A 26,218-nucleotide genomic window follows, 5' to 3' on the forward strand; every position below is an offset into this window, starting at 1 on the left:
CGTGGGACATTGAAAAGATAGACAAGAACTCTACACTGGGTTGTGCTGAGATTGGTCCTGGGGCATTGACCATAGTAGATAAGGCCCTAGGAATTTTTTAATTTATTTATTTTCTTACAGATACTACATAGTACTTCATCTTAGGCCAAAGGCTGAGAGGGGATCTTAGGATATTTTATTCTATTTTAGTGGCACTGGGATTCAAGGTCTTAAACTTGCAAGGCTTGTACCCCTCCCATTTGAGTTATGCCTCCATGCCCACTTTTTGCTGCTTATTTTGGAGATGAAATCTAGTGAACTTTTCTTCCCTGGATGGCTTCAGATTTTGATCTTCAGATCTCAGCCTTCTGAGTAGCTAAGATTATAGGCAAGAGCCAGTAGCACCTGGCTGATTGTTGGGATTTTAAAGAATTTAAAATATGTTTCTTTTTCAAACTATCTTAGGTAAATGTGATTAACTTAGAGCATTTTCAAAATGTTTCACTCTCTAAGATGGGCAGAAGTTCTTTATGTAGTAAACTTGTTTATGTTTCAGCTAGGTTATTCCTGTTGGCTTTTTAACTGATAAAGTTTTATATTACTTTGTACATTTTGATGGTATGGGCTGGGTACTCAGCACTTGGGAGGATGAGGCAGGAAGATTTTGGGTTTGTGGTCAGCCTTGGCTACATAGCAAGACTGTCTCAAAAAAAAGAAAAATCCAAGTATGGTAACACATGCCTATAATCCCAGCCCTTGGGCGGTAGAGTCAGAATGGCTTTTTCACTCATGGCTGGTACTCTACCACCTTCACTCAGGACTTTTTTTTTTTGCCAGTCCTGGGGCTTGGACTCGGGGCCTGAGCACTATCCCTGGCTTCTTTTTGCTCAAGACTAGCACTCTACCTCTTGAGCCACACTGCCACTTCTGGCCTTTTCTGTTTATGTGGTGCCAAGGACATGCATGTTAGGCAAGCACTGTACCGCTAAGCCACACTCCCAGCCCTTAGAATCTTTAAAAAAAATTTTCCTATCTTTATGTAATTTATGTGTTGTTCTTTATTTTGTGCAGATTTTTTTTTTTTTTTTTTGGCCGGTCCTGGGCCTTGGACTCCGGGCCTTGAGCACTGTCCCTGGCTTCTTCCCACTCAAGGCTAGCACTCTGCCACTTGAGCCACAGCGCCGCTTCTGGCCGTTTTCTGTATATGTGGTGCTGGGGAATCGAACCTAGGGCCTCTTGTATCCCAGGCAGGCACTCTTGCCACTAGGCTATATCCCCAGCCCTATTTTGTGCAGATTTTTAAACTCTTGCTTCTCTTCCTCTTCACTTTTCTCCCCTTTCTGTTTACTTTACCAGTCTTCTTCTTCTTTTTTTTTTTTTTTTTTTTTTTTTTTTTTTTTTTTTTTTTTTTTTTTTGCCAGTTCCTGGCCTTGGACTCAGGGCCTGAGCACTATCCTGGCTTCTTTTTGCTCAAGGCTAGCAAGCACTCTGCCACTTGAGCCACAGTACCACTTCTGGCTGTTTTCAATATATGTGGTGCTGGGGAATTGAACCCAGGGCTGCATGTATGTGAGGCAAGCACTCTTACCAGTAGGCCATATTCCCAGCTCCTTTACCAGTCTTCTTGATTTTCCCCATGTGCCGTCTTTATTTTATTGTTACTTCCTTATTTAGACACTATTCAGTTTTTTGCTATTTCCTCTTTTTTTTTTTTAAATTATTGGTTTAATAGCAGTAGTTCTAGCTTGTTTTGGTGTTGTTGCTATTATGATAGTTGTTGTTTTCTCCTCTCTGAGTGGCACTGATGATTGAGGCCTCAGGGGAAGGCTGTTCACAGACAGACAGTACCCCAAAATAAAGCAGGAAGAGTTATCCACTTCAGTGGCTGGGCAAAGCACATCTTAGAAATAGAAGAAATATGAACTCCTGATAATTGAATGCAAAATACTGAACTTTATAGCAATTCAAAGGTCTAGTTTTAAAAATGATTAGTGACCTCAAAAAAGATTCAAATAAGCTGGGTGCCATAGCTCACATTTAGCTATTTAATTTAGCTATTAGTAATTTTGCTTAGTAATCCAGCTATTCAAGTCAAGAGGCTTAGATCTGAGGATCGTGGTTCAAAGCTGGCCCGAGTAGGAAAGTCCACGAGACTCTGTCTCTAATGAACGACTCAAAGCCTGTGGCTCAAGTGGTAGAGCGCTAGCCTTGAGCAAAAGAGCTCAAGGACAGTGCCCAGGCCCAGAGTTTAGGCCTTAGGACTGGCCAAAGGAAAAAAAAAGTTAATTTAAAACCTAGACAAGAAATTTAACAACTGGGATGCAAAATTCAGCAAGAGGTAGAGATTCTAAGAGGTGGGTAGAGAGGAGAAATATGGGGAATTAGTTGCTGAGTAAATCAAATAAAAACTCAATGAAAGCATCACCCAGACTAGATCAGGCAGAATAAAGAGTAGACACAGGTTAGTTACTACATTCAGAAAACAAAAATAAAAGCAAGCATGACCACAACATCTAAGACCTTTGTGACACAATTAAGATGAAATCTTTGAATCTGTGGTGTAAAAATGTGAGCCAAGATACTGACTAAAAGCATATGAAACTTACTCGAGGTTATAACAACAAAAGAAATTATAGCAGAAATGAAATTATAGCAGAAATGAAAGAAATGGACACCCAAGTACCCGAGGCATTTAAACTCAAATACACATGACCAAAGAAGAGCTACTGCTTTATTTTAAAGTGCCTAGAGTACAGAACCAAGAAGCAATACTGAAAGATGCAAGAATGAGAAAGCACCAAATTACTTATAAAGACAAAACCATCATAACAATAGACATCAAGCAGAAATCCTGAAAGCCACAAGAGCATGTATTGATATCTTTAAAGTTCTGAAACAATAACTTCCAACCAAGACGGCTACATTCTTTAAGAATTAGAGCTTCCAGTCAAGTCAGCATTGTAAAACACATGTAAAGGAATACTACACACAGAAAATAATACACAGCATGAGAGCTCAGGAAAGAATAAATCTCATCAGGACAATAGATAAATGAGAAGAAGGAAAGGATCAAACATTATTAACTTAGCAAACCAGCAAACCTCATAAGGGAGAAGGGAGAAATTAGTACATTTCTTTTAATAGTAACTCTAAAATTAATTATCTTAACTGTCTCTCACTTATTTTCCTAACTGCTCACGAGGTTGAGATTCAGAATGACCACACAAATTCTAAGCCAGCTGGGCAGAAAAGTTTGAGACTGTTTCCAAAAAGCCATCTTGGAGGCATGGCTCAAGTGGTAGAATGCCTGCCATCTATCTGGGCAAGCAAGCCCAGTGAGCCTAGGTATTGTCACTCCCCTCTCTCTCAACAAAACAAAACAGAACAAAAGGACAACAGAAAACTAGAGAAGCTTCTTTCTGGTTCCTGTAATGCTGGAATGTGCCAGGTGGAGGGGCCTAGTGGGCTGGAGGTGGAGTCTGTTGTAGCTGTTAGTGTTTAGTGTGGTGGTATAGGCAGACCAAAGGGTGAAGGTGGTTAAGGGTGAGCCAGCTTCATGTCGGCATTCACTTTAGAATCTTTGCTTCTTTGGGTATTGGGAACTGCTCGTGGCCCAATGAGTTTTGTAGTCTATGGGTGTTCTTGTAGTATGTGGCGGCAAACAGGAATGAGCACTGCACTGGAGGGGGATACCAAGTGCACCCTGCATTCTCCCTGTGAGAGGAAGGAGGCTGGGAGAACTCAGGGACCCACCAGACTGGAATGGGGGACAGGTAGCTCCACCCTCTATTCCCCTCTAGAGGGGGAGGAATCAGCAAACCACAGGTTTGGCACTGTCTCTTCAGGTGATGGGGCTCACTCCTGATCTGCTTGTCACCACACCTCCACAGACCAGGCACCTTGCTGCTCAAACTTCTTAGCAACAGTGGGTTTGTGTACAGCCCTCCCCACAACTGGCTTCACTTACTGCCTCTCCTGTCCGTTTCCTACCTAGACAGCCTGTCCCCAGGCTCCTTGAGTTAGACTGTTCCTTGTTTCCAGAACTTCTGAGTAGCTCATTCCCAAACCATGGATGGCACTGACCATAGCACTACGAGGCATAGAGAATGACTAAATGGATACCAGGCTGCACACACTGAGTCAAGTCATTGTACACCAAATTTGCCTGCTACATTGAAGGCAGAGTGGGCTTATCCTAGATTTTGTTCCCAGACATTTGTCACTAAGGCTAACTGGCTTGCTTGATATTCTGGCTTTGTGCCTCTACCTCTCCTCTTTGAGTGGAGCTGTATTTGTGCCTTGATTTTGTGCAGCCTTTGTTTCTCCATACTTCCCAGCCATGCTTTGTTACCATGTTTGTGACTCTGATGCTCTCCTATTCTTTCTGTATCTGAAATTGAGTCTGCCCTTAGTTCCTCTGACTCTTGTCATTCATGGAGGCTGGAAGAAGCTTCTGATCTGCCACCTTACTCCTGTTCTTCCCTTCCTCTGGGATTGAACCTAGGGTCATGTGCTTAATGGCTCTATTACCTAGACACGCCTCTAGCCTTCCTTCCCTCCTCCCCTCTCATTATTTAAAAGTTCCTATGAATCTGTAATTATCAAAAAATAGTCTAGACATTAGTCTAGACATATACAGACTTAGTGCTATGTATACTTATCTTTTTTTCTTTCACTATTCTTTTTGCTTTTTCTATATTCTGTAGTAATGATGCCAATATGTAGAATGGTGGTTGTAGTGATTGTAAATCAACAGTAATGTTAACCAGTTGTGTTTATTTACTAAGGCTGTTATTAGTCAGCTAAGTCTCCCTAACAAGATCAAGGTGTTTACAGGATTGTTTTCTCCTGCGTTCTCTTTCCTGGTTTGCCACTGTCTTTTTATGGGCTTTTCTATGCATTCCTGCTGTCATTTTAGTCTCTCCTTGTAAGGATACCAGTTATGTTGGATAAGGTTCACAAGTTATATTGGATAAGGTTCCTACGCTGTGACCTCTGTTATTCTCCTTAAAGGCCCTACCTCCAAGTACAAGTCACATTAAAGGGAGGTACTCCAGCCATGTACAGTTCATTAGGGATGGAGCTACAGTTTGGTACATATCAGCTTCCATTCATATATCCCATTTTAGGCATTAGATGGTTTCTTGTTTGTGGTGAATCGGGATGGAAACATTGTATTTGTGTCAGAAAATGTTACACAGTATCTGCAGTATAAGCAAGAGGACCTGGTTAACACAAGTGTCTACAATATCTTACATGAAGAGGACAGAAAGGATTTTCTCAAAAACTTACCAAAATCTACAGGTAAGCTTTCTCTGTTTTCTTTTTTTCTATTTGGTGTTTTGAGACAGGTCTCGCTCTATGCCTAGGCTCACCTTGACTTCACTGATGATCCTCCTGCATCTGCCTCTCAGTTGTGGGGATAGCAGTTGTAAACATTCCCTACTACAGTTAGGCTTAGTGTGTGCTTTCAAAACATTTTAAAAAATTTCTTTAATTTCTTAAAAACTTGAATGTGCCTTTTAGGAAGTCCTGGAAACTAATTTCTGTGGGAAAGTAAGTGATTAATAGCAAATGTAGCCTTATTTAACAATTTGATATGCATTTCTTTTTCTTTTCTTTTTTTTTGGGGGGGGGGGCGGGTGGCCAGTCCTGGGCCTTGGACTTAGGGCTTGAGCACTGTCCCTGGCTTCTTTTGCTCAAGACTAGCACTCTACCTCTTGAGCCACAGCACCACTTCCAGCTTTTTCTGTGTGTGTGGTATTGAGGAATCAAACCCAGGGCTTCATGCATACTAGGCGAGCACTCTACCACTAAGCCACATTCCCAGTCCCTACCCTGAATTCTTGATGATAGACTGGAGTCTATCAGGGTAATATTTGTAAAAAGTCATTTCAATTTGTTTTCCAAAGTTAATGGAGTTTCCTGGACAAATGAGACCCAGAGACAAAAAAGCCACACATTCAATTGTCGTATGTTAATGAAAACAACACATGATATTTTGGAAGACATGAACACCAATCCTGAGATGCGCCAGCGATATGAAACGATGCAGTGCTTTGCCCTGTCTCAGCCACGTGCTATGATGGAAGAAGGGGAGGGTAAGAGCATCATGTTTGTGAATCTGTTGCCAAAACAGCCATACTTGGAGTTTTGTGACTTCACTGTTTTAACTTTCTTACTGACATTTGTGTCCTGGCCTGTGTGAATACATATATCCCAAAGTAAATAGAGCCATTCATTATCTGGTTAAATTTTATATTGTAGACCTGCAATCCTGTATGATCTGTGTGGCACGCCGTATTACTACAGGAGAACGAGCATTTCCATCAAATCCTGAGAGCTTTATTACCAGACATGATCTGTCAGGTAAAAATATTGTGTGTGTGTGTGTGTGCGCGCGTGCGCATGTGCATTTTCACTCTAGAAAGTCACACAGTTCAAATAATTGACCATTCTAGACTCTCAGTTTGAGGGGTTATTTATGCCCACTGTGCTAAATGGTTTCATGTGCATATCCTGTGTTTCTTGTACAACCCTGAAATAATTTTACTAAAACCTTTGGTTTTAAGTTGAATATATTTGCCTTTCAAAATCTTCCAAGTTAAGGGGCTGGGGATATAGCCTAGTGGCAAGAGTGCCTGCCTCGGATACACGAGGCCCTAGGGTTCGATTCCCCAGCACCACATATACAGAAAACGGCCAGAAGCGGCGCTGTGGCTCAAGTGGCGGAGTGCTAGCCTTGAGCGGGAAGAAGCCAGGGACAGTGCTCAAGCCCTGAGTCCAAGGCCCAGGACTGGCCAAAAACAAAAACAACAACAAAAAAAAAACAAAAAAAAAATCTTCCAAGTTAAAAAAAACAACCACAGAGGCACCAGGCCTTTGTTCCAAGTAATGTTTTGCATCAGAATTTAATATTTTTTTCCTATAACTTGTAATCCATTTATTATAAAAGAAAAAGGTTTTTGAAAAAGTAGATTATTTACCAACAGCCTCTGAGTAACTCTCCCCCTTTGCCCCCCTACCACTTTGAGCCACACTACTTTCAGTTTTCTGGTGGTTAGTTGGAAATAAGCCTTACAGACTTTCTTGTCCAGGCTGCATTGAACTAAGACCCTCAGATTTCAGCCTCCTGAGTAGCTAGGATTACAGGCATGAGCCACTGGTGCTGGGCTTCTGAGAGTAATTCTTTTTTTTTTTTTTTGGCCAGTCCTGGGCCTTGGACTCAGGGCCTGAGCACTGTCCCTGGCTTCTTCCCGCTCAAGGCTAGCACTCTGCCACTTGAGCCACAGCACCGCTTCTGGCCGTTTTCTGTATATGTGGTGCTGGGGAATCGAACCCAGGGCCTCGTGTATCCGAGGCAGGCACTCTTGCCACTAGGCCATATCCCCAGCCCCCTGAGAGTAATTCTTGATGTCATCGTGAACTCCATTCTTTAGTCTGTTATTTTTTGTGACCACAGAAATCAAGAATTAAAGATATCATAGTTGAGCTGGGCATGGTGGTGCATGCCTGTAATATAATATAATTTCAGCTCTCCAGAGGCTGAGGCAGGAGAATTGTGACTTCCAGGCTGTCCTGGGCTACTTAGTGAAAGCCTATCTTAAAACAAGCTTACAAAAACAAGCAAGAAAAGACATCTAGTTGATAAGGCACATTGGCATAGTTAAACATGCTATCAGCATTACCCATACTCACCATCAAGTTTGATGATCATCTAGTAGTGATACCAGGTGCCTGTCAGGTATGCTCTGTGTCAGAGATGAGGAAACCTAGGCTTGGGGACAGTGAGACTGGACTGTTGTCTAACATCATGACTGGTAAGAATTTGCAGCTGGCCTGCTTGACTTTAGGCCTATATTCTTGGCTTTATGTAACACTAACTTAGCCACAGGGTGAGCCCTTGGTAAGTGACTTGATAAAATGGATAGTTTTAAACACAAAGAAAATATTTCTGTGGCTATTATAGGAGTGTGTGTGTGTGACATAAGTAACATACATACTTTGTAAGAATAGTTATTTTCATGCTGTCCATCCATGTATGTCATCTTTAATTAATGGTCTTGAGGCTGTTTGAGATAAATTTCCACAAATGAAAAAATAGTTTGAATTGCCACACTGTTGAATATTACTTTATATTGACTAAATTTTATTTGCCTTCTGATAATGTGACAGGAATTGTATGTGTCATATTTCCAAAGTGGATCTCTCTCTACCTCTTAATATTTGACAGTCTTAAATTATTATTTTTTTTTGTTGGTCCTGGGGCTTGAACTCAGGACCTGGTTGCTGGTCCTGAGCTGCTTTGTGCTCTACCCACTTGAGCCACAGTGCTCGCTCCTTAAGGGATGGAACCCAGGGCTTCATGCATGCTAATCAAGCACTCTACTGCTAAGCCACATTCCCATCCCACCCCTCAGACTTTTTGTCCAGGCTAGCTTTGAACTGCAATCCTCTCAGATCTTAGCCTCCAGAGTAGCTAGGATTACAGGCATGAACCACTGGCGCCTGGCTGGCAGTCTTAATTTTTATCTAAATAACTGCTATGTATTTGCTGCTGAAAATGCTAAATAAAAATATTTGTACCTAAGCAGTTTAGTGACTGGTATCTTTACAAATCATCTCATCCATTACTTTATTATAATGAAAGCATTGCAAGTTACCAAACTAGAAATTTTTTTCCCCTGGTTAGCATCTTTTAAGAATGAGAGCTATCTTCTTACCACAGGTAGAGGCGGTGGTGTTTGGCTTTCTGTTTCACAGGTTTGGTGCACTCCGCAGTACTTCTTTTGGCTGCTAGAGAAACTGTCCTCTGCCCTCATGTGTTTCATTCAATATACTTTTCCTAAGCATCTGGTTTATTTTGACATATGGCCCAGAGCCAAGGTCTTTCCTAATCTCTGTGTTGTGCATAGTATTTTCTCTTTCCTGTACTGCATTAGTTCCTTTTTCTAGTTACTTTTTTCTCCATTAATAAGCTTAAAAAAATAATCACCAGTAGAACTCTAGATTTTTGTATGTAGCTCAATTCTAGGGCTGGCTTAGCATGCGCAAGCCCTGGGTTCCATCCTTAGTACTGCAAAAACCTCAGATTTTGCAACAGCTTCTTTGGACTTGAAGCTTATCCCTTTTAGTGCCTTCCATATTAGTCCTTTCTCATTGCACATGTGATTCACTTTCCCCCTCTGCCATGCTGGGTGTGGAACTCAGGGCCATGCACATTCTGCCTATGGGACACATTTTATCCTAAGTACTCTATATTACATGTAAGTTGATCAGTTTCTCATTTGGACACCCTCAGTTTGAATTTTCTAAATGCAAGCTAATGAAGTATACTTCAAAAACATAAACCCCCTGGAGAATGCCCCTTTCAGACATGCGTCTTTCACAGTCCCTTCATGTGGCCACCAGCCCAGAGGCTTACCCATTCTTTTCTTGAAGCTTCCTTCCTGAGTGGACAGAGTCACTTAGGCTTTCTGGTGACCAGCTCCTCCCTGGGGCCATCTAGGAAGGAGTACCACCCTAAATCGCTTCCTGGAGCTAGGATTCTTATGAGCCACTAAGATATTCTTATTAGGAAATCCTAGGATCCAGATGGACAGACACATTATTATACCCAAAGCAGAACAGGTCACTGAGAGCTTCCTGCAGGACTGTGTCCTTAAGGAGAAAAGACAACAGAGGTTCTGAGAAGGCAGAGTGAAGATTTAATATCTTTTATTTAGTCCTCTAATGCTAAACCATGGATATGCAACAGTAAATACTTGGCAGGATTTGAATCTTTTATTTTCTGTATAATAGGAAAGGTGGTCAATATAGATACAAATTCTCTGAGATCGTCCATGAGGCCTGGCTTTGAAGATATAATCCGAAGGTGCATCCAGAGGTTTTTTAGTCTGAATGATGGGCAGTCATGGTCCCAGAAACGTCACTACCAAGAAGGTAAAGACATTTGGGGTAGACCCTTGGTCTTGATTATTGTTGGTTGGGTATGCTCTGTAGCACTAACTGTATGCATGACCTTGTGTGTATGATCTTGAGCCTACCTACTTTTTTGATGCAGATTTAATCTTTCACATGGTTTAAAAACTTTTGTACTTGAAATATGATTCCTTCCTCCTCTCTGTGTATTTGTTTTGCCAATTGTTGATATTAGTAAGTAATAGTGTGTTTTTCCACAGCTTACATTCATGGCCATGCAGAAACCCCTGTGTATCGATTCTCCCTGGCTGATGGGACTATAGTGACTGCACAGACAAAAAGCAAACTCTTCCGAAACCCTGTAACAAATGATCGCCATGGCTTTGTCTCAACCCACTTTCTTCACAGGTAGAGAGTTTACATTTGTGTTAAGTGCATCCATTTTTATTAGTGTAAAAAGAAAAACAATGAGAAAGTAAGATTGATGGATTTGGTGATCTGGGTTTTAGATTTCTAGATTGCTCGCTTTCTTTCTTTCTTTCTTTCATTCATTCATTCTTTCTTTCTCTTCTCTCTTTCTCTCTCTCTTTCTCTTTCTCTCTTTCTCTCTTTCTTTCTCCCTCCCTCCCTCCCTCCCTCCCTCCCTCCCTCCCTCCCTCCCTCCCTCTCCTCTCCTCTCCTCTCCTCTCCTCTCCTCTCCTCTCCTCTCCTCTCTCCCTTCCTTTTTCCCAGTCCTGGGGCTTGACCTCAGGGCCTGAGCACTGTCCTTGGCTTCTTTTTGCTCAAGGCTAGCACTTTGTCACTTGAGCTGCAGCACCACTTCTGGCCGTTTTCTATATATGTGGTGCTGGGGAATTGAACCCACGGCTTCATGTATATGAGGCAAGCGCTCTTGCCACTAGGCCATATTCCCAGCCCCTTAGATTGCTTTCTTTAAGGTTATATTTTTATGTAAAAATATCTATTCACTAAATAATTACTTTCTGGGAGATTGGGAAGACTAGTGGATAAAAAAGTATATAAATAGGGCTGGGACTGTGGCTTAGTGGTAGAGTGCTTGCATGGAACCCTGGGTTCGATTCTGCAGCACCATATAAACAGAAAAAGCCAAAAGTGGTGCTGTGGCTCAATGGTAGAGCACCATCCTTGAACAAAAGGAAGCCAGAGATAGTGCTTATGCTCCTGAGTTCAAGCCCCAGGACTGCCCCTCCCCCAAGTGCATAAATAATTACTTAGGTAACCACAAAGTGATGACTTTGGTGTTACCTTTCATTTCTACTGATTTTAAGGACTCTCTCTAAAGTTTGAAAGCACACTTAATTAACAACAACAAAAAAAGCATCTATGGGTGCTGGCAATGATGAATGAAGAACATGTGAAGGAGGATATTCATTCTTTGATTATCTTGAATATTTTCCAGATACTTAGGGGGTAAGCTAATAAATATGTGCCAAAGATTCCAGGTAACATAGCTACGTTGGTCCTATGCAGTACTGTGGTGGTGCCGCTCATTTGGAATTCCCAGCTTATTAAAAAGTGTTATTAGGTTAACTTAGTGATCAGTACTTAAATTGGACTTGTCACTAGGTATTAGAAGAAATTATTTCCTGGGCTGGGAATATGGCCTAGTGGCAAGAGTGCTCACCTCATATACATGAAGCCCTGGGTTCGATTCCTCAGCATCACATATATAGAAAAAGCCAGAAGTGGTGCTGTAGCTCAAGTTGGCAAAGTACTTACTACCCTTGAGCAAAAAGAAGCCAGGGACAGTGCTCAGGCCCTGAGTCTAAGCCCCAGGACTGGCAAAAAAAAAAAAAGAAAAAAATTATTTCCCTAATTAGTTGTTACTTCTTCCTCTTCTACCCTTCCCTTGCTTCCTCAATAATCCAATCTCCTTTCTTCCTCTTCTCTCCCCTCCATTTTGCTCTCTTCTCCTAAGTCTGACTCACTGCTTATAGTATCTGTGGTTTTTTTAGTAAAAGCTTTATCTTGTGTTTCTTTGCAGAGAACAGAATGGGTATAGACCAAACCCAAATCCTGTAGGACAAAGCATTAGATCTTCTGCAGCCGGATGCGGCAGTTCGGTAGGCAGCATGAGCATGTCGCCAAACCACAGCTTACAGATGCTGAGTGGCAGGGCCTATGGCTTGGCAGAGCCCAGCACCACAGGGCAGATGAGTGCTGCTAGGTATGGGGCTTCCAGTAACATAGCTTCACTGACCCCTGGGCCAGGCATGCAGTCACCGTCTTCCTACCAGAACAACAACTATGGGCTGAACATGAGTAGCCCCCCACATGGCAGTCCTGGTCTTGGCTCCAACCAGCAGAATATCATGATCTCTCCTCGTAATCGTGGGAGCCCAAAGATGGCCTCACACCAGTTTTCTCCTGTTCCAGGTATTCTTGTTAGCATTTCCTTTTATTTTTTTCTTTCCTTACCACTGTAATTCTGAGTGAATCTATTTTATGAGAGATACTTTTGAAGTAGTGTTTTTTTTTTTTTGTTTTTGTTTTTATAATGTCTCATAGTGCAATTCTCCTCTTCTCCACATCTAGGCGTGCACTCCCCCATGGGATCTTCTGGCAGTACCTCAAGTCACAGCTTTTCCAGCAGCTCTCTCAGTGCCCTGCAAGCCATCAGTGAGGGGGTGGGGACGTCTCTCTTATCCACTCTGTCTTCACCAGGCCCCAAATTGGATAATTCTCCCAATATGAATATGACTCAGCCAAGTAAAGGGAGCAGTAGTCAGGATTCAAAGAGTCCCCTAGGCTTGTACTGTGACCAGAATCCAGTGGAGAGTTCAGGGTGTCAGTCAAATAGCAGAGATCATCTCAATGACAAAGAAAATAAGGAGAGCGGTGGAGAGGGATCGGAAAATCCAAGGGGGCCTTTGGAAAGCAAAGGCCATAAGAAATTACTGCAGTTACTTACCTGCTCCTCTGATGACCGAGGCCATTCCTCCTTGACCAACTCCCCCTTGGATTCAAGTTGTAAAGACTCTTCTGCTAATGTCACCAGCCCCTCTGGAGTCTCATCCTCAACACCCGGAGGCGTGTCCTCCACGTCCAATGTGCATGGGTCACTGTTGCAAGAGAAGCATCGCATTTTGCACAAGTTGTTGCAGAATGGAAACTCACCAGCTGAAGTAGCCAAGATTACTGCAGAAGCCACAGGGAAAGACACCACCAGTGTCACTGCCTGTGGTGAGGGAGATGTCAAGCAGGAGCAGCTAAGTCCAAAGAAGAAGGAGAACAATGCGCTTCTGAGGTACCTGCTGGACAGGGACGATCCTAGTGACACCCTCTCTAAAGGGGAGTTACAGCCCCCAGTGGAAGGGATGGACAGTAAAGCAACCCAGAGCAGCAGCTCTACCATTCCCAGCTCGAGCCAAGAGAAAGACTCAAAGATTAAGACAGAAACAAGTGAAGAGGTAATTGATTTTCTCTCCTGCTTTCTCAGTCATTGTATTTTCATTATTTCTGCATTAGTGGATAATTTGTTGGATAAACTTTTTTTTGGTAGTACTGAGTTTGAATTCAGGCTCCTTCATAGTCAAGTACTATACCACTTGAGAGACATAGCCTTTTTCCTTTGCTTTTTTTTTCAGATAGGATTTTGCACTTTTGCCCAAGCCAGCCTTGGGTAGAGAGCCTCTGTCTTGTATGGAATTACAGATGCCAGGCTTATTTTTTGAGATAGAGTCTTGCTAACTTTTTTGCCCAGTTTGGCCTTGGACCTCAAGAATAGCTAGGATCATAGGTGTGGGCCACTATGCCTAGCAAAGTTAGTTATTCTTAACCTTCATTTTTTTTAAATTTTCAGTAATTGGGTGTTAGAAAAGTGTTATCATGCAATTTAGAAATATCAAGTGTATATTTTCTAAAATGTGAGTATAAATAACTTTTTTTTGAGACAAAGTCTCACTATGAAGCCCACATTAGCCTCAAACTTGGAATCCACCTGTCTTAGCTTCCCTGTTGTTAGCTTTATAGGTATGTACCACACCGAGCCAAACAACCTTTTCTTTTCTTTCTTCTTTTTTTTAAACAAAGTGGTGCTTAGAATTGAACCTAGGGTCTTGGGCTTTGTAGGAAAGTACTCTAGCTCTTGAGCTATGCTCTGCTCTCCAGCTAATGGCTATGTTTCATTAAGGTTTGTTGTTGCAATGAGCAGATGTGCTCATTAAGGGGTTGTTAGAAGTAATCGGGGGTGGGGGGGTGTTGATTCAGCATCATCATTTTGATTTTTACCTAGTGATCCAGTTTAGGTTCTAAATACACTCTATACAGCATTTCTAAACTACTTGAGGAGCTGTGTTTTAGGAGATATAAATACACTTGAGAAGTCTTGAATTCTGCTTTGTTTCACCTATTGTTGGCCGAATTTCTGCACCAAGCTTGTTTATTGCTACGTAGGAATGCTTTTTTTTCTTGCCAGTCCTGGGGCTTGAACTCAGGGCCTGAGCACTGTCCCTGGCCTCTTCTTGCTCAAGGCTAGCACTCTACCACTTGACTACAGTGCCACTTCTGGCTTTTTCTGTATGTGCTGCTGAGGAATCGAACCCAAGGCCTCATGTATACAAGGCAAGCACTCTACCACTAGGCAATATTCCCAGCCCCAGTAATGTCTTCTTAAGTGCCAGACTGTTATTTGTTAATCATACTGTTTATAGAAGGTGTGTGTAGAGCAAGATTTTATTGCCAACTTATTAGGACTCCTTTGGTGCAGATTATTAGCTGGAAAAGTAACTTACAGTTTGAGAATTTAAATATCTAGGGGAAGTAGAAAAAGTGGTCCATTTGAAAGCACCAAATCCAGTGGTTTCACCAGTGGCTCAAGGAAAATGAGGAAGGATCATAAGAAACCAACCTTTAAATGAGACGTTATCTCAGGTGCCTGCTGTGTCATCTCATGTGTTTTATTTCCACAGCGATAGCAGTGTCTCTAGGAGCTCATGTGAGTTAATCTTTAACATTGTACTTTCAGGGATCTGGAGACTTGGATAATCTAGATGCCATTCTCGGTGACTTGACGAGTTCTGACTTTTACAATAATAATCCCATATCCACAAATGGCAGTCACCTGGGGACCAAGCAACACATGTTTCAGGGAGCTAATTCTTTGGGTAAGTCAGAACTAGATTTTGATTTTTTTTGTGCACTGTATGGATGTGTATAATTACACTAAGACCAGGTATTAAAATTAGCATTAATAACCTGAACAAATACCCTGACTCTCATATACTAACTGCTCTACTACAATGCATGTGTTTTTCTTTCTTTCTTTCTTTCCTTTTTTTGTTTTTCGTTTTGCCAGTCCTGGGGCTTGAATTCAGGGTCTGGGCACTGTCCCTGAGATTCTTTTGCTCAAGCACCACTTCAGCCCTTTCTGTTTATGTGGTATTGAGGAATTGAACCCGGGGCTTCATGCATGCTATGCAAGCACTCTACTAAGCCACATTCCCAGCCAGTAACACTGTGTTTTTTTAAAAGCTTTTTGTATTGACCCCCCCCCTTTTTTTCCTTTAAATTCCAATTTCTCAGTAATGTTCTAGTAGCCATGATCCTCGGAATCCACATGAGTAGTAGATGCTAGAGCATGTGCTTTGTTCAACCACAGAGAATTTGACGAAGACCTAAATGGTGCATATGGCAGAACCACGAGCAATTTGAAACATAGATTAAATTTCCTTCTGATATTATTGTCTTAATTTGACATATAGGGCTTTTTTCTTTCTCTCCCCCTTTTGGATATTTGTCTGGAAGAGATACTGTCCCCTCACTCCAACTTCCCTTTTTTTTCCTCATGGAGTTGGAGACCAAACTCAGAACCTTTGCATGCGTTATTTCCTCTGACATTGAGCCACTCCCACCAGCCTGGTGGATATTTCAGCATGAAATGAAGAGTGCCCAAGCAGTTCAGCCAACACTAAGATTATTTATCTTGTGTTTGTTTTGTGAGAATGACATTCTTGTGTGGCCAGTAGTGGTGTTTGTGTCTGGTTTGATTGCTTATATATTGAAACAAGAGACATTTATGCATTGTGCTTCTGTGTTTTCAACAGGTTTGAGAAGTCCACAGTCTGTACAGTCCATTCGTCCTCCATATCACCGCGCAGTGTCTCTAGATAGCCCTGTTTCTGTTGGCTCAAGTCCTCCAGTCAAAAATATCAATGCTTTCCCCATGTTACCAAAGCCACCTGTATTGGGTGGGAATCCACGAGTGATAGATAGTCAGGAAAATTATGGCTCAAATATTGGTAGGTCACTTCTAATATGTATGATTAAAAATTGCTTTGGAAAAAGCAAATTTTAAATACTTACGGCCATTTAAATACTTGGGTTTAAGTAACAAGTTTTTTCATATCATTCACATAATATCACTAATATGTTTCTTTCATGACTGCCCTTCATTTATTCTGTGTCTTGGTTATTTAAAATCTTCTGACTTAGGTCATCTTTCTAACCTGTGATGAGTATGTGGAAAGAGGGCCTATTGAAACCATCTTCAGAGTTCACCAGTCCAATTCTTAGGATGACAGTGTTTTGTCAAAGCCACTGTTGTGTGTGTATAATGTGTACCTATGTGATATTGGAAGGATCTTTGTTATGTATGGAAAAGACTTAGTCTTTTTATCTGTTCTAGGTGGACCAAACAGAAATGTGACTGTGAGCCAGGCGCCATCTTCAGGAGACTGGGGCTTACCAAACCCCAAAGCCAACAGAATGGAAGCTATGAGTTCAAATTCCATGGGAAGACCTGGAGGTGATTACAACGCTTCCATACCCAGACCTGCAATGGGGGGCTCTATGCCCACTTTGCCTCTTCGGTCTAATAGCATACCGGGTACAAGACCAATGTTGCAGCAGCAGCAGCAGCAGCAGCAACAGCAGCAACAGCAGCAGATGCTTCAAATGAGTAAGTGTACCTTTTATAAAAGAAGAGAAATGAAAACATTTTAAGGGTAATTGCTACTATTGGCTCTTTTGAAAATTTAAACTTTCCATATTATGTTCTCTCAGGGCCTGCTGAGATTCCCATGGGAATGGGAGTCAATCCCTATGGCCAGCCAGCACCATCTACTCAACCAGCTTCCTGGCCAGATAGCATGTTGTCCATGGAACAAGGTCCTCAAGGGACACAAAACAGGTGGGGCTTTATTCTGTGTTCGCAGAAAATATAAGCATTGGGTTTAGAAGAGTCAGAATAGGAAAGAGAATGTGGAAAGTTCTGTATGACTGAGGTACTCAGGTACTTGCTGCTGAAGCCTCGTCTTTGGGGAAGGAGGGATGAGACGGAACTATACTGTTCAGCTATTGCAGGTGAGATGACTGCTTTCATAACATTGCAAGGAGATAAGGTGCAATCATATGATGAGTTAAAGGCATATATCCTTGACATTTTTTTTTTCTTTTCTTTTTTTTTTTTTGCCAGTCCTGGGCCTTGGACTCAGGGCCTGAGCACTGTCCCTGGCTTCTTCCCACTCAAGGCTAGCACTCTGCCACTTGAGCCACAGCGCCGCTTCTGGCCGTTTTCTGTATATGTGGTGCTGGGGAATCGAACCTAGGGCCTCGTGTATCCGAGGCAGGCACTCTTGCCACTAGGCTATATCCCCAGCCCCGATCCTTGCCATTTTTATAAAAGCTATTCAGCAGATAAGCCTCAGATTTTCTGAGAAATTTTAAGGATTGAATATATTTTCTAAAATTATTTAAAACATTTCAGGGATTGTAGTGAAAATGAATGGATGCATCATTTAATTTTTTTGTAAAGTCAGGATTATAGTTTTTATTTTTATTTCATGTTTTACTTACATGCAAGAGGCCACTATCAATATATATCAACTCTTTTTTTTTTGGCCAGTCCTGGGCCTTGGACTCAGGGCCTGAGCACTGTCCCTGGCTTCTTCCCGCTCAAGGCTAGCACTCTGCCACTTGAGCCACAGCGCCGCTTCTGGCCGTTTTCTGTATATGTGGTGCTGGGGAATCGAACCTAGGGCCTCGTGTATCCGAGGCAGGCACTCTTGCCACTAGGCTATATCCCCAGCCCCAATATATATCAGCTCTTAACACCAAACAAAAACTGGATTGAGTAGACAGTGATATCACTACATAATTATATGAACTAGACTGCTTCTCAGTAGACAAGAGTTTCACAGTTGCACAACTTTTCATACGCAGGATAGATGTCATTGCTTCTTCTCTTTCATGTGTTGAAGGCCTGACTGGTTGCTTTGAGTGTGTGTAATTTTATTACACTTGTTGATACAAGTTCTGTGAGCCAAGTATAACAAAAACTTGGTTGACAGTCCTCTAGACTCTGTTCATCGATAACAATATTTATGTCTTTTCTTCTGATGACTCTCAAGTGTCATAACTAGTATTCTTGTATTGAAAGTGGCACCTTCTTCCATCTCTGCTATCCCCAGATACCTAGGATCTGGCATTTATAGATTTGTTTTGGCATCGGGGATATTAGCTAGGTACAGTAGTGCGTTAAGATGGTCTGGTGAGGTTTTCAAATAAATGAGCCTTTACAATAAATTTTATGCCATTTACTGTTCACTGCTGATGGTTTATTATTTATATCTATAGCATGCGAGTTATGATTGTACATTAAAACATTGTGTGTGGTTATTGTGATCTTTTATTTCTTTTTTTCAAAAAAGCAGCTCTAATTTTTCTTTTGCTCCTTTGGTGGTTCTGGGATTGAACTCAGGGACATGTGAATGTTAGGCAAGTTCTGTACCACTGAGCTACAACCCCAGCCCCTAACACAAGCCTCTTCCTAGGCCTCTTCTTAGGAATTCCTTGGATGATCTTCTTGGACCACCTTCTAACCTGGAAGGCCAGAGTGATGAGAGAGCTTTGTTGGACCAGTTACACACACTCTTGAGCAATACAGATGCCACAGGTCTGGAGGAAATTGACAGAGCTTTGGGCATCCCCGAGCTTGTAAATCAGGTGAGCTGCATTAACACGGAGATAAAAGTGTATGTGTGTGACATAAGTGTGCATGTTTGCATGTCCAGGAAAGCAGACCCAAGGAATGCTGTACCTTTCTTTCCTGCTTCTAGAGCACCAGCCGTGAGCAAAAAAAGCTGAGAAATAGCGCCCAGGCCCTGAATTTAAGCCCCAGTATCAGTACCAAAACAAAACCCCAAACAAAATAACACCTCTTCCCCGCCCCTCCCCCCCCAAAAAACAACCCAAAAAAACTCCAAGACAAAAGAAAGTTTCAGAAGAAGTACAGCAAACTAAGAAGTCCTTAGGCAGTGGAGAACTTGGGGTTCTGCAAAACAGGTGTGAGTCAGCGAGATTGTGGTCAAAGGAGGTCTATTTTTCCTTTTGGTTATTTTGAGGAGTGGTTGTTACTGGGGATTGAACTCAGGGGCCTTGCCCCAGGCCTTCAAATCCCTGTGCCCTCCATAGGGTTTTTTGTGTTTGTTTGTTTTTAAATTACCCATATTACAAAAAAACCCACTTCATGTCAACCTTTAAAATCATATGTGCACAAATTACATAGACTTTATTAATCATGATGAAGGGGTGTGTGTGTGTGTGTGTGTGTGTGTGTGTGTGTGTGTGTGTGTGTGTGTGTGTGTTTGCGTGTTTGCCAGTCCTGGGGCTTGAACTCAGGGCCTGGGCACTATTCCTGAGCTTTTGTGCTCAAGACTAGTGAATTGAGCCACATTTTGACATTTTTTGATTGTTAATTAAAGGTAAGAGTATCATGGACTTTCCTTCCCCTTGCTTGTTTCAAACTCAGATCCCAGCCTCTTGAGCAGCTAGGATTATAGGCCTGCACCGCCCTGTGCCCAGCTGATCACAATACATTTTTCTTCAGACATTTAAAACATTATAGTTCAGAAGATATTTGAGTGCTGTTTTGATGTGAGATTCTATGCTAGGCACTAGAACACATTTCTGAACAGAAACTTCAGACAAGAAGCTTGTTGATTGTTTTTGGAATTCTAAGATGTCAGCATTTGTTCACATGTATTGGCTGTATTTATCATCTTCAAAATGTTTGCTTTTGGTTGCTTTTGCACATGTACTAACTTTACTGCTCATTGATGTATTTGCTGTCCAGGGGCAGGCTTTGGAGCCCAAACAAGATGCTTTCCAAGGCCAAGAAGCAGCAGTCATGATGGATCAAAAGGCAGCATTATATGGACAGACGTACCCAACCCAGGGGCCACCAATGCAGGGAGGCTTCAATCTTCAGGGACAATCACCATCATTTAACTCGATGATGAATCAGATGAACCAGCAAGGCACCTTTCCTCTCCAAGGAATGCACCCTAGAGCCAGCATCATGAGACCCCGCACAAACACCCCAAAACAGCTTCGAATGCAACTTCAGCAGAGGCTGCAGGGCCAGCAGGTAACCGCCTTGGTGATTACTGCTGCTCCTCAGTCCTACCTTGCTTGTTCCATTGGTCTCTACTTGCACCAACTAGAGAAATTCATTTTGTTCTCATTTCTATATAAGATTTCATTTGTGCTAAGGAGTGTTTGTGGTAGAATTAACACTTTTACATCATATAGGTTAAAAATGCCAGGAAGAATTGTTGTTCTGGAAAAAAGTGTTTGATGGTGACTATTTAGTCTGAAATATCCTTGTTTTCTTTTAAAGTCCTTAATACTAACAACCAAATGAAACTTATCTCAATTGTAGTACGCGCTGCCCCCCCCCCCCCTTTTTTTTTTGTTGTTGTTGTTGTAGACTGGATCTTATGTAGCCTATACTAACTTCCAGCCCATAATTCTTGTGCTTGAGCCTCATGTGTGCTGGGATTACAGGTGTGTTTCACCATAGCTGACCATTTGGGGGGGAGGGGCAGTCCAGGGCCTTGAACTCAGGGCCTGAGCACTGTCCCTGGCTTCTTTTTGCTCAAGGCTAGCACTCTGCCACTTGAGCCACAGCGCCACTTCTGGCCATTTTCTATATATGTGGTGCGGAGGAATCGAACCCAGGGCTTCAGGTGTACGAGGCAAGCACTCTTGCCAATACGCCATATTCTCAGCCCAATTTCCATAGTGTTTTAAAAACGGAAGCTACTTTCTAGATGTTTTATAAAACTAGACCCTCCGTCCTGAATGTTTCAAGATAGAATCCCTATTTTACCCATTATTTCCTTAATCCTCAACTAGTACTTTAAAAATATAATTACTTGTGTATTTTGTGTCCTAAGTATACTGAATTATTAAAGGTGATGAAATGAAATCTAATGCATAGAAGAGTGACTGGAGTTGAGGATCCAGGAAGCCAGAGACACTAGTTCATGAGTAGTCTTAAAAATCAGTTTAGGTACTCAGGAAAGTGGTGTTCGTGTATCCTTCCTGTTTGGAATTTCACTAAAAGTCACTTAGGAGAAGATAACAGATGGCACTTTATTCAACATTACGCTCATCAAATTGAAGCTGTTTCTTTCAAGTGCCTGAGTAATCTCAGGAGGAAACTGACTTTAAATTTGTATTTCCACTAATGTATTCTTTAAGCCGTACAGTTGGTTGTTACCGTGCCCTCCCTGGGCGATGCTGAGAGTTTGCAGTGCTGTTGGGGCTCATTAATGCATCGCACCTGCCTCCTAACCATTCTGTCTCCCTCCAGTTTTTGAACCAGAGCCGGCAGGCACTTGAAATGAAAATGGAAACCCCCAATGCTAGTGCGGCCGCCGTGATGAGACCCATGATGCAGCCCCAGGTGAGCTCCCAGGTGAGTGCAGGCCCCTCCCATCACTGTCACTCCCATTGCCAGGTGGCTCCTGCTTGGTTCTCAGTTCTTGGTGGCTGAATTTCTTACGGAAGAATTTGTTCCATTGGACTTCACCTTTAACCATTCTTACTCTTTCTGACTAAGTGTAGGGATGGAGAGGAGTGAATGTAAAAACTACCAGTGAATGGGTTTACTTTATCTTACTTCCCTTCTGATCAAATGGTTGCCTAGCTTCTTAGGAATTTAAACTAGCAACACTGAATGCTTCTGTTCCTGGATTATGAAGCCACATGCCTACTGGGTAATATACTGGAAAAGCAAATGTAAAGAAGGAAAAGATAATCTTATCCTCAGTGACAGCCTGTGAGACCACTGATTCTTCTAGCGTGAGGGTCTGGGACAGCTCTGCACCCCAGCCAGGATGGAGGCTGCGTGGAGGCGGCTTCTTAGTGTTCAAGAGACAAGGAACCTCATGGCATTCTTCAACGGTGCTTGCGAGTAGTGTTGTGATTGTTTTAAAGCAGCTGCGGAGCGCCTGGCTGTCACTACTGCATGCCTGTGTGGAAGCACTAACATGCTGTTTTATTCGCTGTTCTATTTTTCTGCCTGATCCTGTATTCATTCATTCATTCATTCATTCATTCATTGATTTACAGAACCTGGAGTTTGCCAGGCAGGCACTGTACCACTTGAGCTACACCTTTAGCCTTTTTTGCTAGTTCCTTTTCAGGTAGTCTTTCATTTATGCCTGGGTCAGTCTGGGCAGTAGTTCTTCTTTTTATGCTTCCTATAAAGCTGGAGTGACAAGCAAGTAGCCCTAGGTCCAGCTGCTAGCTGGTTGAGAAGGGATCTCACAGACTTGTGGCCTAGGCTTGTCGTGGACTGTTTCTCAGCTTTTTGAGAAGATAGATTACAAGTGGGAATCACTGCACTTGATAATCACCACCCTGTCTTAAGTTTTATAAAGCCTTCCAAATTGATGATAAAAGTTTGCTTTTGGATGCTCTTCCTCTTTGGTAAGCTCAAGTCAATGTGTTTTTAGTCATTGATCATGCTACCTGAACTGTCAGACATTGATCATACTACCTTAACTCCCAGGCAGTTTTGCTCCTTCCATTCAAGAGGCTTAAGGGTCATCACATCTTCTGAGGTCCTTGCTTATCCAAGTCTAACCCCATCCTTTTTTGTTTAAAGGGGGAGGTGAGTGTGCCCCTGCCTCCCTCCCTCCACCCGAACAGATTCTTAGCACTACCCTTGTTCTCATTTTTAAGAGTTTCACAGTTGCCCCGGCTGGTCTAAACCTCCTGGGCTTAGTCAGTTCCCCATTCTTCCTCCTAGCCTCCCAAGTACTGGGACTGGGTGCGTGCCAGCATGCTGGGCTCAGTCAGCCTTTACCATAAAGGATTGTACATTTCCTTTCTGTCTTAATTACAAAGAGGCTACAGGAGTGTTGTGGGCACTGTTGGCATGGAACTGGTTGTTCTCTACATGTGTAACTGTGTTCTTTCTTGGGCATTAGCAGGGTTTTCTAAATGCGCAGATGGTTGCTCAGCGCAGCAGAGAGCTGCTAAGTCATCACTTCCGACAACAGAGGGTGGCAATGATGATGACGCAGCAGCAGCAGCAGCAGCAGCAGCAGCAACAGCAAAGCCAGGCCTTCAGCCCACCCCCAAATGTCACTGCCTCTCCCAGCATGGACGGAGTTTTGACAGGACCCGCAATGCCACAAGCACCACCACAACAGTTTCCATATCCACCAAATTATGGTAAAGTTGATGACTGACTGTGCCTTCCTCCGAGTTCCATTACTAAGGGTGTGTCTTCACTAGGCCTGCTGTGTGTGAAAAACCAACCAAACACTATTGAATCCATCACCAGTGATGGCAAACAAAAAGGGTTGCTGCAGCGCCCAGGAAATCAAGGCAGACATACTCTGTTATAATTATTTTTTTCAGACAGGCCTTAGTTTTTTAGGTAGCTACCTCATCATTTAGGAGAAAGATTATGGAGTTCTTCCCCATCCCTTCCTTCTTACATGTCCCAGTATGATGATGAATCTGTGAACATTCGTTAAGTCAGCAAGAGCAATGTACTGTGTGGGCTCTTAAACACGTTTCAGCTCAGCCTTTGAGAGGTTCTGCCTTCTCCAGAGGGTCAGTGATAGGAAGTGCTTTCTTCCATGTGTAGTGGTCATGAAAGCCAATGACTTTGACAGGGTATTGTCCTGTAGTAAGTTCTTGTTTAAGCAAGAGTAACTGGGAGATTGCTTTGGTACTACTTTCTTTCTTGTTGGTCATGGGGCTTGAATTCTCAGGGTCTGCGCACTAGCTCAAAGCCAGTGTTCTACCACTTTGAGCCACGGCACTTCTGGTTTTCTGGTAGTTAATTGGAGATTAATCAGAATTAATTGGAGTTTCATGGATTTTCCTGCCTGAGCTGGCTTTGAACCATGATTCTTAGCCTCCTGAGTAGCTAGGATTACAGGAGTGAGCCACCAGCCACCCAAGCTTTTCTACTACTTTATCTCCTATACTATTACTTTCTCCCACCGTTTTTCTGGAAAAGAGCAGAAGGCTGCTATGGAAACCTTGAGGTTCCAAGTTGGTAAGTATTTGAGCATTGCAATTTCTTTTTCTTTTTTCAAGGAATGGGTCAACAACCAGATCCAGCCTTTGGTCGAGTATCTAGTCCCCCTAATGCAATGATGTCCTCAAGGATGGCTCCCACCCAGACCCCCCTGATGCAGCACCCTCAGACCGCACCCATGTACCAGGCCTCAGAAATGAAGGGGTGGCCGTCAGCAAACCTGGCCAGGAACAGGTAAAGATGACTGACATCCTAATGCCAGAGACCGAGGACACACTCGGCATGGAGAGGTCACACGGTCTGGGTTCTTACTGGAAAGTAGGGTGCGTGGCATGAAGTGTGGCGAGTGCTCTAGTCTAGACTGTATGCTCGTATCGGTTAAAGTGTGGAGTGCACACAGCTGGGAAGAGTAGAAGGCACAGGTTTTCTGTGTCTGCTTAAGTATGGGGACAGAATTGTGACAGGCCCGGTGTGCACTGTTCTCATGTGCTGCTCTCTTCCCAGCGCCTTTCCACAGCAGCAGTTTGCCCACCAGGGCGGTCCTGCCGCGTACAGCATGGTGCATATGAACGGCAGCGGCGGCCACTTGGGACAGATGAGCATGAACTCCATGCCCATGTCTGGCATGCCTGCGGGTCCTGACCAGGTATGGGGTCTGTTCCTTCCCTACTCAAGACAGGTCTTCCTGTGTAGAGAACCAAGGCCCCCACTGCAGTCTAACAGCCCTAGGCAGGACCTTTCAGCTTGGGTCTAGAACTGTATTACTTACTGAAAAAATACACAGAGGAAAGTTTGGAGGCCCTGAGCCATGAGGACACTACTGTGCGTTAGCTGGGGCACCTGGCAAAGCCCGTGCAAGGTGTAGGTTTTCTATATTGTGTTGAGCATATTTCACCCAGGTTTTCTTGTTTCTAACAGAAGTACTGCTGACCTCTCTACACTGGGACCTCTAAAGAAACCACTGCCCAAAGGACACTGCTGGGGTCATCAGGAGACGACATATCCATCTTGGAAGCGCAAACCAGCCTTGCACTTCATCACGGTCTTCCAAGCGAGGCCATTGGAACAGGCCCGGATGAGGACTGGATCTGAAGCCGAAGTGCAGTATCGACCTGTTTCCTTACTTGTGTGCACCATAGTGTTCCAAACCAGTGTTTTCAGCCTTCTGCCTCATAGCAATGTTGATTCTGGAGAGAGGGGGGGGGGGGGGTCCTGATAACAACCGTCTCCTGTGTCACTTCTTTCTGCCTTGCAGATAAGTGTTGGTGGGCAAGGGTTTCTCTAGCAGCAGTCTAACATAGAGTGTAGGCCTGGCCTCTATCGTGTTTTGGTTTCTATCAGGTAGGTCTGCGTTTGCCCTTCTTATGCAGTGGTGTTGGCATTCCGTGTTCTCGTCCTTTATCGATGTTGAGTGCTGTCTCTAGCTGTTGTCTTAGGTTTCCTCCCCATGAAGGTTTTCATTAAGCCTTGATGCCATGAAACACTCCAGGACTTGTCATTGGAGTCAAATGGCTTTGCAGAAGGGAAAATGAGATGACAGTGTTTAATTGCAGCAGTGGCAAATTTTTCATATGCTAACGTGCAGCCGAGTGCACTTTATTTAAAAAATAATGGATAAAATGCAATATTCTTGAGGTCTTGAGGAATGGTGAGCCACATTCCTGGTTTTTGTCAACACATCCGTTGGACAGGAGCCATGATTTGGGGAAAAACAAAAAAGTACTGGTGTCACCCTTTGCCTATATGGTAGAGCAATAATGCTTTTTAAAAATAAACTTCTGAAAACCCAAGGCCAGGTACTGCATTCTGAATCAGAATTTCGCAGTGTTTCTGTGAATATTTTTTTTTTGTAAATATGACCTTTAAGATATTGTATTGTGTAAAATATGTATATACCTTTTTTGTAGGTCACATCAGCTCATTTTTGCAGAGTTCATGAAGCTAAGTATTTAACGTTGTCTATTTCAGTGAGCCCCCTGTGCTGAGGCTACAGCAGAAGCGATGCTCCTC

At 42.9% G+C, this 26,218-nt stretch overlaps 1 protein-coding gene across 6 annotated transcripts in view; it reads left to right on the top strand.

The window, feature by feature from the left end:
• The window catches only part of Ncoa3 (nuclear receptor coactivator 3), an 84,844-nt gene extending 58,938 nt beyond the window's left edge, over positions 1–25,906 (top strand). For 3 of the 6 annotated variants that reach the window (XM_048349582.1, XM_048349583.1, XM_048349584.1), the window contains 18 exons: positions 5,109–5,283; positions 5,892–6,080; positions 6,247–6,348; positions 9,781–9,921; positions 10,161–10,308; positions 11,906–12,297; positions 12,457–13,331; positions 14,888–15,026; positions 15,966–16,160; positions 16,547–16,819; positions 16,924–17,050; positions 18,693–18,864; positions 19,994–20,287; positions 21,518–21,622; positions 23,142–23,388; positions 24,268–24,442; positions 24,713–24,854; positions 25,124–25,906. In XM_048349582.1, coding sequence (XP_048205539.1) covers positions 5,109–5,283; positions 5,892–6,080; positions 6,247–6,348; positions 9,781–9,921; positions 10,161–10,308; positions 11,906–12,297; positions 12,457–13,331; positions 14,888–15,026; positions 15,966–16,160; positions 16,547–16,819; positions 16,924–17,050; positions 18,693–18,864; positions 19,994–20,287; positions 21,518–21,622; positions 23,142–23,388; positions 24,268–24,442; positions 24,713–24,854; positions 25,124–25,138 — 3,906 coding nt within the window. In that variant the 3' untranslated portion in view covers positions 25,139–25,906. The remainder of the gene's footprint in view (positions 1–5,108; positions 5,284–5,891; positions 6,081–6,246; positions 6,349–9,780; positions 9,922–10,160; positions 10,309–11,905; positions 12,298–12,456; positions 13,332–14,887; positions 15,027–15,965; positions 16,161–16,546; positions 16,820–16,923; positions 17,051–18,692; positions 18,865–19,993; positions 20,288–21,517; positions 21,623–23,141; positions 23,389–24,267; positions 24,443–24,712; positions 24,855–25,123) is intronic. The other 3 variants (XM_048349586.1, XM_048349585.1, XM_048349587.1) reach the window with 3 other exon arrangements.
• Positions 25,907–26,218: the final 312 nt, after the last annotated feature.

The sequence above is a fragment of the Perognathus longimembris genome, chromosome 6 (genome assembly GCF_023159225.1).
Source record: "Perognathus longimembris pacificus isolate PPM17 chromosome 6, ASM2315922v1, whole genome shotgun sequence".
NCBI lineage: Eukaryota > Metazoa > Chordata > Mammalia > Rodentia > Heteromyidae > Perognathus > Perognathus longimembris.